This window comes from Actinia tenebrosa, unplaced genomic scaffold (genome assembly GCF_029948245.1).
Source record: "Actinia tenebrosa isolate PJP-AT-01 unplaced genomic scaffold, QUT_ActTen_1.0 PGA_scaffold15__27_contigs__length_11533743, whole genome shotgun sequence".
Taxonomy (NCBI): Eukaryota; Metazoa; Cnidaria; class Anthozoa; order Actiniaria; family Actiniidae; genus Actinia; species Actinia tenebrosa.
In genome coordinates, this window is record NW_028292575.1 from 11,297,936 (window position 1) to 11,315,023 (window position 17,088).

The 17,088-nt window shown below is 39.2% G+C and overlaps 4 protein-coding genes across 4 annotated transcripts; all 4 read right to left on the reverse strand.

The window, feature by feature from the left end:
* Window positions 1-3,285: 3,285 nt before the first annotated feature.
* On the reverse strand, window positions 3,286-4,367 carry LOC116287169 (histamine H2 receptor-like). Its single transcript, XM_031693815.2, has one exon. The coding sequence runs from the start codon at window positions 4,288-4,290 to the stop codon at window positions 3,334-3,336; it is 957 nt and encodes a 318-aa protein (XP_031549675.2). The 5' UTR covers window positions 4,291-4,367; the 3' UTR covers window positions 3,286-3,333.
* A 2,424-nt stretch (window positions 4,368-6,791) lies between these two features.
* LOC148911091 (histamine H2 receptor-like) lies at window positions 6,792-7,712 on the reverse strand. Its single transcript, XM_089030176.1, has one exon. It carries the CDS (start codon window positions 7,710-7,712, stop codon window positions 6,792-6,794), a length of 921 nt encoding a protein of 306 aa, XP_088886302.1.
* A 917-nt stretch (window positions 7,713-8,629) lies between these two features.
* Window positions 8,630-9,378, reverse strand: LOC116287159 (transmembrane protein 183-like). Its single transcript, XM_031693805.2, has 2 exons — window positions 9,334-9,378; window positions 8,630-9,223 (listed from the first exon to the last, which is right to left on the reverse strand). The coding sequence occupies exons 1-2, from the start codon at window positions 9,376-9,378 to the stop codon at window positions 8,630-8,632; spliced, it is 639 nt and encodes a 212-aa protein (XP_031549665.2).
* Window positions 9,379-12,008: 2,630 nt separating this feature from the next.
* On the reverse strand, window positions 12,009-12,932 carry LOC148911092 (melanocyte-stimulating hormone receptor-like). The gene has a single exon (XM_089030177.1). It carries the CDS (start codon window positions 12,930-12,932, stop codon window positions 12,009-12,011), a length of 924 nt encoding a protein of 307 aa, XP_088886303.1.
* Between the last annotated feature and the right edge of the window lie 4,156 nt (window positions 12,933-17,088).

The following is a 17,088-nucleotide window of genomic DNA, read 5'->3' on the forward strand; positions in this document are numbered from 1 at the left end:
AGACAACTCCACACGTCAAGACTAAATTTGCGAAACTTAGAAGGAATAGGAGAGCCGCTGTTAAAGCTATGAACCAAGGATAAACTAAGCAAAAGAGGATCTTTTCGGTGGACAAAATCGACAAATATCTGAGAGAGTAGAACAACGCTATGTACCTCTCATAGCAAATCGTTAAAATGATGTTAAAAGACGCCGTCTCGACTAGCCATCCCATGAAGCATTTCACCTGGTATAACATGCAGTCCTGGACGAACCATGGCGTTGTTGACCAGGCAGCATATAGGGGAAGATAGAGTATCCCTACGAGAAAATCCGCAAATGCCAGTGAAGAAATGAAAATATTTGGTGTACTTTTACGGAGCGCCGAGGTTCGAATTATCGCAGTCAGGACGAGAAGATTTGAAAGAGTGTTTAAAGGAGCTAAGATGGCTGCCAAGACGGCCAAAAAAAGAATTGTTTCTGAATAAGTATCAACGTAAGGCAAAAAGCTTCCTCCAAAGAACTGTTTTTCAAAGGAGCAAATGTGAGATTCAGGCGACGAAAAAATGGTAGCTGTTTCATTCATCTTCATCGTTCATCTTCTGTTCACCGCTGAGGAGCCGATGTCAGGTTGCTTGCCGTTGTGTTGGTTCTGAACAAATAATCGTGTATGCGATCTAAATTAAGTATTTCGTTTTCAATATGTTCGTTTGTATTCATTATTTTATTACTGATCTAGTTTAATTAAAAAAGAGCCACTCTCTTTTCTATCACAAACTCAATATTCTTGGACTAGATCGATCGTCCCAATTTCAAGATCCTTTTATTATTTCTTGAATGGGAATCAACTCTTGATTTTCACCAATAGGAACGCACCACGTGCGTCATTTTCCTCGTGAAATTTCAAGGTAGTCGAAAATTTTCAGCGAATGGGTAAAAAAGTAAACAGCGGTTATGTCTTCGGTTGGAAAATTGCAATTGAAAGGGAAATCTTTAAATATCATATGTCAATAAGAATTGTGTTAGAACTTTAAGTAGCATTGTTATATAATAAAGAAAGATTTAACAGATGGACCAAAATATAGTGCTAACTTGTTTACATTGTGAAAAGTCATCCTTTTTCAGTTCTTAGTAAAAATCACTTCAAATAGAAGAAACTAAAAGAAAGATGAGTGATACTCTTATACCGGCTGTCTTTAAAGAAAGTCTTTGAATCACTTTCTACAGACAGGTGCATTTGTTCTTCATGTCTCTAAATAACTGCACCACAGCACCTCGGATTTCTTGGTTTCTAAAGCAATAGATCAATGGATTCAGCAAAGAACTCAACGAAATTGTAATATTAAAAAAAAAGTCCTCTGTAATTTTCATAATTCTCAAAATTATTGTAACGCTGAATGAATGTGCTAAATTGGTTTTTTTTTTTTTTTAATTCTAATTTTAATTTTTTTATTCTAATTTAAAAATACCAGTATATATATTTTTATGTGTGTTACTTATATAGAGGATATTACATGGGCGCGCGGAGATATGAATTTTATCTTCGAGTGTTGAAAAGATCTCTCACGAGTGAGCGCAGCGAACGAGTGAGAGATTTTCAACACGAGAAGATAAATTGCGTATCTTCAAGCGCCCATGTAATATTCTGTTTATTATATAATTATCAATGAAGTATGTTTTGGCTTTTTCAGGCAATTCTTTCCGTGTATTTTTGAATAGCCATAGCAATGGTGTTATTTTCACACGTGAAAATAACATGTTATTTTCACGTGTGAAGATATCAATTTTTCAAAATAGAGAAAAATAGATATTTCATTGGTAATTATATAATAAAGCTGTATATTGTAACTATAATTCTCTCTCTTTCCTTCTACATACACATCAACGTTTGGAAAAAGAACCTTCGCTTTGGCTGCACCGGCACTCTGGAACAATCTCCCTGATGCAATTAAGTACTCAAGTTCAGTTCCAGAGTTTAAATCTGCACTAAAACACTACCTGTTCACCAGGAGTAACTGACTTTTTTTGCAATTTTTTCAACAAACTTGATTTCCGTCTGGTCCTTTTGTAAAAAGCATCGAGACGTTGTATCATTATATCTTATTGCTTTTTAATAAGGATTTATATTGAAAGAAAAATAAATAAATATAACAGGAATTGAAATGAAACGCAAGTGAAAAAAATGGCAATAACAAATTAGACAGATCCGTCGTTTCTTATGGAAGTATAGCCCATGAGGACATGCAAGAGAACTAAATTGTTATAGTCAAATCCAGCTAGTCGGTCGAAAATATAGATGCAAATTTAATGTTTTGATCTTCGAAACAGGCACTTTTCGCTTCTATAGTAGGCTATAACTTATAGCCTAGCAGTAACTCATCCAATCAGAACGGAGCATTGATGATAGACACTAGTTGGATTTGACTAATGCAGTTTATCATATTACACTAAAATGTGCGGCAATCGATTTTAGATACTGCTATTAGCAGCTTGAAAAATAATTTCTAATTTTAGTTTTAGATTTTAAGGGTGTTCTTAGAGTTTGGTGATGTTATATTTAAAGCATTATTTCGTATTTAATTCTAGATCATATATAATATATGTCTAATAGCTCCTTTAACTATTTCTATATTGGTTTATCATCATCATCATTATCATCGTCATCGTCATGCATTATCATTATCATCATTGTCATCAACATCATCATCATCATCGATTCATCATCATGCATCATAATTATACATGATCGTCATCGTCATCATGCATCATGCTAGTGGATACAGTAAAAACCCGCGAGTAAGAACCTGAAAATTAAGAACCTGTTAGCCTCAAATTTGTCACTTATAACCCCTTTAAACAAGAACCTATTTATCCTAGAAAATGAAAAACAGGTTCTTATTTTCAAAACCCATCATTTAGTGATGCAGAGCTGGGTTAGAATCCTGTTTGGAAAAATAGGAGCTTGCCATTGCTGTGTAGATAAATCAACTAATGTTCTAGGGTGTTGTTGAAAGGGGGTGGGGTTGATTGAAAAATAGACTGATTACCATATTTTTATCTTGTAGCTGGATTTTATTTGTTTTTTTACACAGGAATAAGAACCTATTTAAGAACCTAGATAGCCTAAAATTGTGTTAACTACCATTTAAACAAGAACCTGTTTAGGCGAACTCTAAAAACGTAGGTTTTTACTCGCCGGGTTTTTACTGTATCAAGAATTATACAATGAGAGAAAAGGAGAAGAGAGAGAGACGAAGGCATGCTGGTAGCTAAATTAATCTTTGAAAAGCGGGTAAATAAGAAACGTTATTTCCATGTAATACAAGGACATTTATTCTAGCGGGCTTTTGAATATCAAGATGAGCTGGGAATTATTCTTGAAGAACAGCTGCCGTTTTTCCTCAAGGACCGTAATAATTGTATAACAGCACATCTAATTTCTAAGTTCTTCAAGCAATATATCAATGGATTCAGCAAAGAACTCATAGCAAACAAGAGTTCACTCAACACAAAGAATCCTGTGTTTTGAACTGTGAATTCTCCTTGGACAACAATGTCGACTAAAACTACTCCCATTGGTAGATAACATACTAAAGATACCCCGATCACATAGGCCATTGTAACAGCTAGTTTCCTCTGTCTCGCGTTGTTGGTGTCACCAACAAATTGTTGAGCATTTATCTGGTGGTGATGGCGGCGAACGAGCTTGAAGATTCGAGTGTATGTACCAGATATAAATAACAAACCAAGCGTCAGGAGGATGCTTCCTATACTGTATCTTAAGGCTTTAGCGGTAGTCCCCATGAAGACTAGACTACTCAAAAGTAAGGATGTCATCCCAATAAGAGTGACGACTAGCAGTAATCTTTTTGTAGTAATGATAAACGTGTGTCTCAGTGGATAGAATAGAGCAAGGTATCTCTCACAGCTTATGGCTACCATTGTCAAGAAAGACGCGGTGCAAAACACCCATCCTTTGAAAGACCTCAAAACAACCAACACACAGAAGTACTTTGTGTTTAACGCGAGAGACCCGGCGGCGAAGAGCGGTAGATACAAAAGTCCAACCAATGTATCGATACCTGATAGCCAACAAATGAGAAGATTTGCTGGGGAACGCAAAGCAGGTCGACGAAGAATCGCCCAAAATATTACTCCGTTACTGCCCGAAATAACAGGTGTTAGGATAATGGCTGTTACTGACAGCACAAGAGGCTTGATAACATGTTTGTTGTCGTGGAAATATTTGAAACCAAGACGCTGTCCTTCCTTCAGATATGCACAGTACTCAAAAGATCCGTTATTTAACATATTTGAGCCAAAGTACTCATTCCAAATGTATAAACAGTTATCTGAAATGCTTGTCGAGTGAACTACGACACCATAGCAACCCGTTGTCAGTAGAATTGTACTGAAATATGGCTTGACAAACAGCAGAAGTGTCAGGAGTTATTGAAAAGATGCAGAGAAATTAAAGCAGATCAAAACGAGCCAATGCTTGTTCGCAGTCCTCCGTCAAGTAATCTGTTACCATGAAGAAAGACCACCAAAGGATTCGAATAATAGATATCAATAACCTAAAAAGTCAACGGCCAATGGGAAGAAAGTAAAGTAATAGAGCTGGTTTAAGACACACGACAGAGACTCCAGGAAAATTGGCATCGGGATTATCGCATGAGCAAATTTATTAAACACACAAAGCGCTTCTTGTTAATTGAAAGAAAGCGCGCGAGCATATATAATATCTAACGTTAACTCTATATATTTTAGGGCACTAGGGCGAGAAAAATATTGTTCAGGTAAAATTGAATGAGTACTAAAAACTAAGATGAAATTTAAAGGCAGTTAGTTGGTTAGGATCCGTGGAACTATTCGATTTTTATAGTCTCTTCTGGAGGAGTCAAGGAGTCAATATGAGTTCGTCGTTAGACAGTTACATCACTCACTCGACTTAACACCTGCTCTTTTACGTCATCTTTTGGGATTCATGAGAGCGTTCAAGATCATTTGCTTTAGCTTCAGAAAATAATACAAATAAATAATAATATTTAGACCATAAATCCGCAATGGATTCACAAAGAAAATGTTGATATTTGCAAATCACATCGGTTATAAATAATATAATCCTTTGGCGTTTTTATCGCTTAAATAACAATCTAAGATAACAATATCAGATATAAATATATTGCTTTTCGCTTTCACATCGAATGAGCGTGTATATTGATTGACCTAGTCACTGATAGTCGCGGGGGGGTACTCCCATATATGAACTATACGGGGATGATCCGCTGAACAGGGTATGGTTTTTCGAGCTTCTTGTCATAAACAGGGTATGCATTTTCACTGAAGGTCCAAATTCTTCCTGAGTTTCTTGTCATATTCAGGATTTCTACTTTCGCATTGACCTGATGACATGATAATTGAAATAGGAACTCAGTGCAATTAATTATATCTTTTGTCATAAACGCAGAGTCTACGAATTTGATTTTTTTTGTCATAAACAAGGTACCCCTTTCAGAATCCCAGCGGAACACCCCTACCCAAATTCTGGCGGAGTACCCCCCCGGGCTGATAGTAGTTTACGTTTATCATATTATGTGTGATTTATATAGCACCCTTTCTATAAACGTTTTGACTTTGCAATTCATCATTATCCTTTATGTCTGTGTGGCACGTAGGGCTGGTAAGACCAAGGAATCAAGGACTTTGTTACTAAGGATTTATTATTAGATCTTACTACAATAAGAAGAAGAGTGCGCTAAGTTAAAAATTATAAATAGTTTATTAACAACTTATTAATCTTAATTAATTTTAGGTACAATAACGATAATTAAAACCCGGGGTGTACTTAAGCTTAGTATAATTAATTAAGCTAATTTAGAAACCTTTTTTACAGATTGACTGATAATATTTACGAGGGCTGATCCAGATTATTACAATGAGGTGAAAAGTGTGCTTAGTTAAAAATTATAAAAAGTATTGCAATGATTTGAAAAAAAAGTGACGATATAGTGACGTCATCAATAATTCTTTGATCTGACTTGTTTGATTAGTTCTTGGATTTATTTTTTAGATTTAATGTTATGCAATTTCATCTTGATTCGGACTAAAGACCCGAGAAAGAGTACTCATAAAAAAGGTAAGATTTATATATGTACCAATAAAATAAGAATAATAAATACAAGGGCGGATCCAGGGGGGTGCAAAGGAGGGCTGAAGCCCCCCTTCAGCAGAAAAAACAAAACAAAACAAAACAAAACTGAAGAATTAGATTTTTTAAAAATTGTTTTCCGTTGTGTTGACGGAAGAAACTCAATTAGCCCCCCCCCCCCCCCCCCTCCTAAAATTTTGGCTGGATCCGCCCTTGAAATAAATAATAATAATAATTACAAAAAAAAAAAAGGAAAAAAAAAAAAAAAAAAAAGCCCAGGCGTCTTGGCGGGGGTCATTCGGTACACCTAGAAACACCCCCCGGATCCGCCCCTGTTTCCTGATCTTACCGTGGAAGCACAGGCTACCCAGGCTATTATTCTGTGACTTAAAAGACAGCGATATTTTTACAAAGTTTACAAATTTCTTCTTTTAGCTTTAAAAGCTTGATAAATGTTTACAAACCTCTATGTATCCGCTGGGAGTTGAGTCGAAACTTTTTCTCCCTCGTATCAAACATTGTCCAATTTGTGGAAGTAATCACAGTTATGAACATACAACATACTCTCATAGTATTTTCTGCTATCAAGGAAAAGAAACGAAGTAAATCAGCAATCATAAGTAGTATTTTATTTTTGATTATTCGGCTTTTGTGGAAAATTCTAATATTTGACCTTGTTCCATATGTCTCTAAATAACTGCACTACAGCACCTCGGATTTCTTGGTTTCTAAAACAATAGATCAATGGATTCAGCAAAGAACTCAATGAAAATAACAAAGGACTGATGCGGATGAGTCTTTCCGTGTCTTGCAATAAATCACCTTCCAAAGCAATTTTCAAGAGAAAAATCAGTGCTGGCAAGTAGCAAAGAAATGAAACGACCGTCACATATGCCATTGTAATAGCTAGTTTTCTATTCCTCGCGTTGTTGGTATCCCCAATCTGTTGAGCATTTATCTGGTGGTGATGACGGCGAACGAGCTGGAAGATTCGAGTGTAAGTGAACACTATGATGACGAGCCCTGATATTAAAAATACACCACAGATAGCGTACCGAACTACCAAGGTGGAGTACAGGGAAGGGATGAAGACTGGAATCCCGTTAGAAATGGATACTATCCATATAATTACTTGGACTAGTGTTACTCTCTTCGTGGTTACGATGGAGGGGTATCTTAAGTGGTAAAAGAGAGCGATGTATCTCTCGCAACTCACTGACACCATCGTTAAAAAAGACGCAGCATTCACTATCCACCCAAGCGAATACGCCAAAGCAAAGAGCAGACAGGTTTGTGCAAAAGCAAGAGAGGCAAAAATAGGTAGGAATAGGAATCCTTGCAGAAAATCTACCAAAGACAACCAACAAATGAGAAGATTTGCAGGAGTACGTAAAGCAGACCGACGAAGAATTCCTACCAAGACGACACCATTCGCACTAGAAATAACGAACGCGAGAATGATGGCAATAACTTCATCAATGGAGTAGAAGTCATCATCGTCTCCTCCAAAATAATCCACAACCCGAGCAAGGTTGACTGACATGCCTGCGCACATCGAACTATTCGTGGAGTTTGGTTTCATGATCTCACAGTGTAACAGTTTTCGCGATGTAACTTATGTCGCTTCTACAAATTAGACACTTTGATGTAGCATTTTCAGGAAGCGGAGATAAACAATTTCGACATCTGCTCTAAGTTTTTTGGGGCGGGGAGTTTTTTTTTTTTAAATATTTTTCTCGGCATGTTCTCTTAATATATCAATAGAGCGAACATCTGAACGATGGAAAATTGATATTTTTAAAAGTTTCTTTTGTTCTTTGTTACATTCACTTACCCTAATTAGAAGGATAATTTTGATGTTGGATATTAAGCAGTTTTAAATGATTATATTTTGTGTGATTTGATTGGCGATATTCTAATGTCGTAACAGACACCATGCTGACAAGATAAATTGCTTTTTTGACCCCACTTTAAAATGATTATCCTTATGGGTATAATTGGAGCACAAGTTTTACCCAAACACATTTAATTACATAATCATCAATTTATTAGTTATTCTAGGAAAGGAAAGGCCATGAGAGGAGAGGAGAGGAGAGGAGAGGAGAGGAGAGGAGAGGAGAGGAGAGGAGAGGAGAGGAGAGGAGAGGAGAGGAGAGGAGAGGAGAGGAGAGGAGAGGAGAGGAGAGGAGAGGAGAGGAGAGGAGAGGAGAGAAGAGGAGATGAGGTGAGGGGTATAATGACTATTAACCCGGCAAATAGAGCAATTAAAGTCTTGTGTTTTTTTTTACCATCATTTATATTTCACTATATAACATTTCTTTAGGTCATCGTCAAGAAATGAATGCTGGTAAACCCAAGGATCAGTTTCTTTAGATCTGGTTATTCAGAAACAACACTATCTCACTTTCAGACAGTGCGTCTACTGGTATTATTTCTAGTTGGTAACCGAAATCAAAGAAGACTCAAGGACAAAGGAAGAAATTCATCTGGAATAAAACTTTACGTCGGATAAAGCGAATGCCACCATTTGAGCACGCGCACATCTTGAACAGGATCCAAAATTACTTGATATCCACTCTCTGGCCGATATCGTTTGTCTTTCCGATGACTGTGAAACATAAGTTTGACACGACAATGCTTCATACCTTGGCTAACGCCCACTAATGCTTCAGTCAAAACCATTCCAATGACAGGTTGAAAAGATATAAAATTAAGGCAACTTACAGCAAGTACAATAAAACCATCATTAGGATTATCCCGAAGAAAATCAACTGTATTGAGCCACTTTTTACTAAAACGTCTCGGATTTGTGTGTGAACCTCTTGTTTTCTCACTAGAAAGTTTGAAATAAAACATCCATATCTTAGTGTCTTTTTTTATTTTTTGATGAAACCAGACTGATGAGCACCAGTGAAACAGTAAGGCATCCATACAAGAGCTGACTCCTGTTACGGTTACGAGTCTACTTTTCAACTCCCCATACTGGTGAAATAGTGCCTGAACCGCACGTGTTCGTAACCCTGTGCCACAGTCGATTCGAATTGGCTGCAAATGTTCTGGAAGTTTCTCCGTTTTTAAATGTCCATAACATAACTAATGTCCATGCAAAGTTTCAGGTAAAGTTATTGGCAAAATTTCTTAAAATTCCTTAAATAGACCGCTCGATAAGAGGGTCTTATGTGTGATTTACACGCTGGATTTACACGCTCCCTTAAAGAAGAAGCAAATAAGATCTGACCAATTACCATGGATAACGCCTGAAATATCGCGTGAGATATCTCGTCGCAATCGTCTTTTTAAACAACACAAGAAAAATCCAACAGTCAACTCCTGGGAGTTGTATCGTAAACAACGGAATAAAGTTAGATCTCTCAAACGTAAAGAAACAAAGGCCTTTTGTTATAAAGCCTCAAATAATATAAAGAATCCTGGTGAGTTTTGGAAGAAGATGAGACCCTTGATGCCCAACAGTAAATCTTCTGGTTCAAACAAAATTCAACTGATTGAAAATAACGCCTTATTATCTGATTCTAAACTTGTAGCTGAAACCTTGAATGATTATTTCATTAATGCTGCTGGTTCATATGATTCTACCTCGAACGATTTTTCTGATCACCCAAGCATACGTCGTATTGGAATGAAGAACTGTGATCTCAACTTTGATTTTCACATGGTAGATGAACCGTATATAAAGGATATTTTGGATAAACTTAACCCCAAAAAGTCAGTTGGTATTGACAAGATATCTCCTAAAGTCCTCAAGTTCTCGTCAACAATTTTATCTTGCGAAATTACACGTCTCATCAATTGTTTCATTTGCAGTCAGTCATGTCCTCTGGAATGGAAATCTAGTAATGTGACACCGATTCATAAAAGATCGGACGAAACTGATAAAACTAACTATCGTCCAATTTCCATTTTATCGACCATTTCCAAAATCTACGAGAAAGTTTTATATGATCAGATATATACTGCTATTTCTCCTCATTTTTCTAACAACTTGTCTGGATTTTTAAAGGGACATTCCTGTTGTACAGCTCTAATTAAAATAATTGATGATTGGCGTGCAAGTTTAGATGATAGGAAAGGAATTGTTACCATAGCAGTAGATCTCAGCAAAGCCTTTGATTCCATCAACCATAATTTGCTTATTGCAAAGCTTAAAGCCTACGGCTTTAACACAGATGCAATTCTTCTTATGAAAGCCTATCTCCTTGGTCGCCGCCAAAGAGTTCGGGTTGACAACGTATTTTCTGAGTGGCAACCAATAACAGCTGGAGTACCTCAAGGATCCTTACTTGGACCGCTTCTGTTCAACATCTTTGTGAATGACTTGAATGACTTCATCTCTACAGTATCTCTACGTATGTATGCTGATGACACTACTGAATACTATGCTGACTACTCTCCTATGGTACTAAACTATACTATCAACAAGGAACTTAACTCCATCAAGGAGTGGGTTACTAGTAACCATCTGTCAATCAACACTGTAAAGACTCAAGCTCTCGTCATCGGAACGAACACTTACAAGTACAATCTTCTATTGGGTGATAATCCTGTGAAAATCAAGGACTCTTTAAAGATACTTGGCGTTACCATTGACTCAAAATTAACTTTTGAGGAACATTTAAATGTCCAGCTTAATAAGGCTTATGCTAAGACAAACGCTTTACGTAGAATAAGACGTTTAGTTCCAGCGCATGTTATGATTCAATTATATAGGGCTTTTATTTTGCCTCATCTTGAGTATTGTAGCCCTGTGCTGGTGGGAATATCTAAGTCACTCTCAAAAAAATTAGAAGAAGCCAATTATTATATTCTTAGAACTTTATTAGGCCTATCTAAATCTAATTCTTATGACAGCATTCTTAAATCAATTAATATGCGTACCGTAGAACATAGGAGATATTTCCAAGTTTTAGTCTTACTTTTTAAATGCATCAAAGGGAATGGCCCTAGATATATTAATGACTTTTTCAAATTTCGTACAGTTAAGTATAATTTAAGAGGCTCTGGTACTAAACTTGAGCAATATTCATTTAACAGTAAATGGCGTCTTAATTCTTTTGTATCCATAGCTAGTCATCTTTGGAACAATTTACCATCTAATGCGAGAAATGCTGTTAACGTAAATAGCTTTAAGAATATCATACGTAAATTAGACTTCATACCTTTTATATATCGTTAGATAAATTTTTATTTATCATATATTGGATTTTTTTTTTCTTATTTCCTTTATTAACTTCCCATTGTAAATAGATATTTATCATTTCATATTTTATATTTATTGCATATATACATATATATATTATATTTTATATCACTTTAATTTAGGTTATTTCTTAATAGATTAGTGCACGTGCGCATTTTAAACGAGTATGTGAAATGCTCCTAGGCGTTATGTGGATAAATAAACTATTATTATTATTATTATTATAAGCTCCCACCGAAAACATGATTAATGAGAGATGCACATTAACACGGAAGCTTTAAAGAGAGACTTATCCGACTGAAGCTTCACTGAAATAATCTTTAACGTATTTGGAGGGGATTATTATTATCAAAATATGCACGGACATTAATCACGTGGTGAAATGAAATTTATAGACAAAGTTAAAATCGATCTGAGTAGAGTAACAAATAGTCTACAGTCTAGAGTGTAAGTGAACACATAGGGACACCCCCTGGATCTGCACCTGATATTACCGTGAAAGTAACTCACAAGAATTAAACGTTGCACAACTTTGAAGACTTTGAAGTACTTTCAGCAAATCATGGTAGTTTTTGTCTTGATTATTTGGTTTCTGTGAAGAAAATCTAATATTTGATCTTGCTTTTAATGTCGGCTGTTTTCAAAGAGTCTTTTAATCACTTTCTACAGACAGCTGCATTTGTTCTTCATGTCTCTAAATAACTGCACAACAGCACCTCGGATTTCTTGGTTTCTAAAGCAATAGATCAATGGATTCAGCAAAGAACTCAATGAAAATAACAAAGCACTGATACCGAGGAGTCTTTCCGTGTCTTGCAATAAATCCCCTTCAATAGCAATTTTCAAGAGAACAATTAGTGCTGGCAAGTAGCAAAGAAATGAAACGACAGTCACATATGCCATTGTAACAGCTAGTTTTCTATTCCTCGCGTTGTTGGTGTCCCCAATCTGTTGAGCATTTATTTGGTGGTGATGGCGGCGAACGAGCTTAAAGATTCGAGTGTAAGTGAACACTATGATGACGAGCCCAGATATTAAGAAGACCCCACATATAGCGTACTGAACTCCCAAGCTGGAGTACAGGGAAGGGATGAAGAATGTAATCCCGTTAAAAATGGATACCATCCATATTATTACTTGGACTAGTGTTACTCTCTTTGTGGTTACGATGGAGGGGTATCTTAAGTGGTAAAAGAGAGCGATGTATCTCTCGCAACTCACTGACACCATCGTCCAGAAAGAAGCAACATTCACTATCCACCCAAGAAAATACGCCAAGACAAAGAGTAGACAGGTTTGTGCAAAAGCAAGAGATGCAAAAATAGGTAGGAACAGGAATCCTTGCAGAAAATCTACCAAAGACAACCAACAAATGAGAAGATTTGCAGGAGTATGTAAAGCAGACCGACGAAGAATTCCTACCAAGACGACACCATTCGCACTTGAAATAACGAACGCGAGAGTGATGGCAATAACTCCATCAATGGGGTAGAAGTCATCATCGTTTCCTCCATAATAATCCACAACCCGAGCAAGGTTGAACGACATGGCTGCGCAAATCGAACTATTCGTGGAATTTGGTGTCATGATTACACAGTGTAACAGTTTTAGCGATGTAACTAATGTCGCTATTACAAACTAGACACTTTGATGTAGCATTTTCAGGAAGCGGAGATAAACAATTTCGACATCTGCTCTAAGTTTTTTGGGGCGGGGAGTTTTTATTTTTTTATATTTTTCTCGGCATGTTCTCTTAATATATCAATAGAGCGAACACCTGAACGATGGAAAATTGATATTTTTTAAAGATTCTTTTGTTCTTTGTTACATTCACTTACCCTAATTAGAATGATAATTTTGATGTTGGATATTGAGCAGTTTTAAATGATTATATTTTGTGTGATTTGATTGGCGATATTCTAATGTCCTAACCGTAATATTTGTTACAGACACCATGCTGGCAAGCAGCAGTAAGGGGGACTCGCGGAGCGCCGGCATTTGAAAAAATGACATATCGAAAAACCCCAGCCCCCCCTGGGGTTTCGGAGGTAGGTTAAAGGCCCTGCAGGGGGTCTTGCGCGATCCGTCGGCAGCCGCGCGATAAGTCCTTACTGCTGCTGTGTTGGGAATCGCAAACGGAGGTTAAGATATTCCTTAGATATAGATGGACACCATCACGAGCATTCGTAACAAAACTGTGCGCCGACTGCGAACTCAGGTGTTGGATCGCCTGGATGGGGACTTTGCCTTCACAACGTTTATGGAGGGCGATACGGACGAGACGATGACAGAAGAAAGAGCAGAAAGAATAATTAACTTAATACCCGAAGGTAACTACCGGTTGGAGCTAACGTTCATAAAGTATTTAGACGGCGAGTGGATGATAGAAAAGGGGCGCAATCCTATCAGGGCGTCTGGTAAGAAGGACCTGTTTGTCTTAAACGAAAACACACGCCCGGGAGCATTGGTAGGAATAGACATGCTGTTCTACGAGGTTGCTTACCCGGTTACCGTAGTTATTTATGCTGCTTACGAGATCAAGAAGCCGGATGTTAAAAAGTTGAAGCCAATGCGCCATCCTGGTAACTGCGTAGGAAAGCTGGTTAGAGAGTTCTTTGAGGATTCCTCTCGTGGTGGTAAACTGACTTTAAAGAGAAGAGAAGCCATCAGGAAATGGGAAAAAGATACTAATAGGACCGGAGGGTCGATAGACAACATCAAGAAGTTAGAAACGGCGCTTGAGAGGCGAATCCATGTGAAAGATATCACCGACGGCTTTATTTACTCCGGAACGCACAAATATGGGGGCCGCGGTGCGCCTATAGTCATCTACCAGCATAACGCACATGCGTGGCGCGAACTGCGGTTCCCAAGGAAGAAGGAAACGAAGGTCTATAAGAATTCTCCATTGGCAGAGTTAATCCATGAGAATTCCATATGGTTGATGGACGCGGAGGGAAGTCAATTTATGACGCAAGACGGCACTTTGTATCGACCCGAAATTGAACAGCTGCGCATTCAAAGCGCCTGTGAGACCTTAGGAGAAGACTTCTCTGACGAAGTGCTTAGCTCCCGCAGCTTAGACTTCTTAGCGGCCAAAAAGAGAAACGGGTGGAAATCCACACCGGAGGAGTTCAAAGATATAGCTAAAGCTTGTGTAGAACACGGTCACGGTGGTCTTTGGAACATGGAGTACGACGAAGACGAGTACGTGTCTCTGGATATGAAACATTGTTACCCCGCAAGTTTTAAAGGCCTAGGGGATTGTAAGGAATATTACGACCGTTACGGACATCCAGATTCACAGTTCTTTCGTGTTGCGTTGGATGGTCACTACGACGCCCCAGCAACGGGGTTCGTACGGTTGACCAGCTGGAAATTTACGAAAGACTTACATCCAATAATCTATGCGTGGTACGGAAAGCACCTGCAGGAGAAAGAATGGATACCCATACCCCTATTGAAGTTCTTTGAAGAGCGTAAACTTTTAAAATACACAGCACACGAAGCCATACTTTGTCACAGCGCCTTTACGCAATGGCTCCCAGAGCATAACCCCACAGCACGCGTTGTCATAGGAAAATTCACGCAGGGCGCAAAAGAGGGTGAAAAACATATGCAGCGACGCCTAATAACGGACGAAGGTGAGCTAAGCTTCCTCATCAAGCGTGCCCACGATCAAGGAACGATGGTATCCGTGGAAAAGTGGGACTACCTTGTAGATGATAAACTACACAAATGGAATGCTTTGTGTTACTACCAAGACCATCGACCGCAGTATTATCATCTGCGTGCCAGCATGTTAGCCTATGCGCACATTAACCTACTTGCGATGCTCCTACGGTTTGACAAAGAGGACATCCCGCGCGTAGCCACGGATTCCTTGTACGTAAAGCCCGAAGTATTGGAAAAGATGAAGGAATTCTACACCGACGACGAACTCGCAGAAAGTGGTCAATGGCGTGTCAAAGATGAAGAAATAAAAGCTTGGAGAGAACGCGTAGAATATCACGGAGAACACCTCCGGGGCACCGTAACGCCGACGGAAGAGCCATTGCCGTCGGTTGCGGACCCAATCTCTTACCAACGCTTCTCTTACCTTTACGGTACGGGAGGCAGCGGTAAGACGACGCGTGTGTTAGAACTCTTTCCTAAGATAAAGGTGCTAACGCCAACGCACCGTTTGGAAAGGGAACTCTGCGGTATGGGTTACGACGCGCAAACTTACCACAGCTTCTTTCGCTGGAATGGACAAAAGTGGGTGCCGGAAGCCATCCATGACATACCTCCGGTGATACTTTGGGATGAGATTTGCACCGTGCCTTTGGAAATCCTGCAGGAGTTCGTAGACTTCCTCCGCGGAAAGTGCCAAGTTGTATTTGCCGGAGATCCATGTCAACCACCTCCTATAGCCGGAGAGATGCCCCACGAATGGCTAAAAGAAATGGTAGACTATCATGAAGAAATTAACACAGACTACCGTAGCAAGGATCAAATAAGAAACCTGAAAGCGGAATTAAGGGGCCTTAGCGACGCCGAACAATCTAAGGTGTTACGTAAGAGAGTACGAGCAAAGTCTTACGAAGACTTCCTGTACTCATGGCATCCAAAGGATTTGGTGCTGAGCAGCAAACGCGCAGCACAGTCGCACATACAAAAAGATCTACTGAGAATACACCGAGAGCGGTTTCCTAGTCATTTGGTGCCTGTTTGTTATAAGCCGCTTGACACCCGCATGCAAAAAAGAGATGTCTTAGTACCCGGCACGAATGTTCGACTAGAGAACGCAGTTACCCACGATAAAGCCTGGGTGCCCATAGAAAAGGTGGAAAAAATAACCTCCCACCCGGACTGGCGCTTGGGCTATTGCATGACAGTCCACAGCGCGCAAGGGCTTACCATAAAAGAAACCTTATGGATTATAGACCAGCGGCTGTGTTGGAGCAACCTTATCTACACCGCCGTAAGCCGCGTAGAATATGCCAAACAGTTGAAAAGAGCCTGGGGGCCGCAACTGCGTTACGATAAGACGCCAGAAGACGTAGCCAAAGAGAACATTGCTAAGAAACTCCTTCGCTACAAGCGGCACGACGAAGAAAAAAATATGACGTTCGACCTATGCGTGGACGACGTCTATAAGAAAGGCGCCCGCTGCGCAAAGTGTAACATACCTCTACTATGGAGGTTTGACCCAAATGACGATCAGCAGTTCTCCGTGGATCGCATAAATAACAAACGCGGGCATTGCAGAGGCAATGTAAGACTGACATGCCTAGAGTGTAATCGGGCGCGTGGAGCTGCGCTACTCTGAGTCTTTGGGGACTATGAGCAGCTCTTCCATGACAAATCCACGACTTGGGCCATTTAGGTAATACAACACGGGTTGCCCTTCCTCGGTGACGGACTTCGAAATCTCATACGTTTCCAAAGACCAGTTAGGATCCGTGGCTCTCTTACTGCCGCCTTCGAGTTCCCCCGGCTGATAGAGGTATCTGACCACTATGTCGCGGGGGAGCTTTTTTTCCTTCAGTCCGACCGCCCTCGAACTTCTGACGTAGGACTTGTGTTCCACGTGTTTCTTTTTTATAGCATCCTTGGGTTTTATTCCCGTAGCCCTGGCCGCATCGTTGTTCAAAGCCGCGACGACCTGGGGGAGCCTCTGAGTCCATTCCCTATTGCGTTTGGAGGGATCTTCCAGCTCTTTCCAATACTGGTATCCAAAGAGACGCTCGGCCAGGGTCTT

Excerpts from the sequence above, each read along its gene's own strand:
- LOC116287159 (XM_031693805.2), bottom strand. The coding sequence starts at position 9,378 with ATGGTAATTGGTCAGATCTTATTTGCTTCTTCTTTAAGGGAGCGT. Across the intron at positions 9,224-9,333 it reads CTTCTTCTTTAAGGGAGCGT|TTATGTTATGGACATTTAAA; the intron begins GTAAATCCAGCG and ends CATGGACATTAG.
- LOC148911092 (XM_089030177.1), bottom strand. The coding sequence starts at position 12,932 with ATGACACCAAATTCCACGAATAGTTCGATTTGCGCAGCCATGTCGTTC.
- LOC116287169 (XM_031693815.2), bottom strand. The coding sequence starts at position 4,290 with ATGTTAAATAACGGATCTTTTGAGTACTGTGCATATCTGAAGGAAGGA.
- LOC148911091 (XM_089030176.1), bottom strand. The coding sequence starts at position 7,712 with ATGAAACCAAACTCCACGAATAGTTCGATGTGCGCAGGCATGTCAGTC.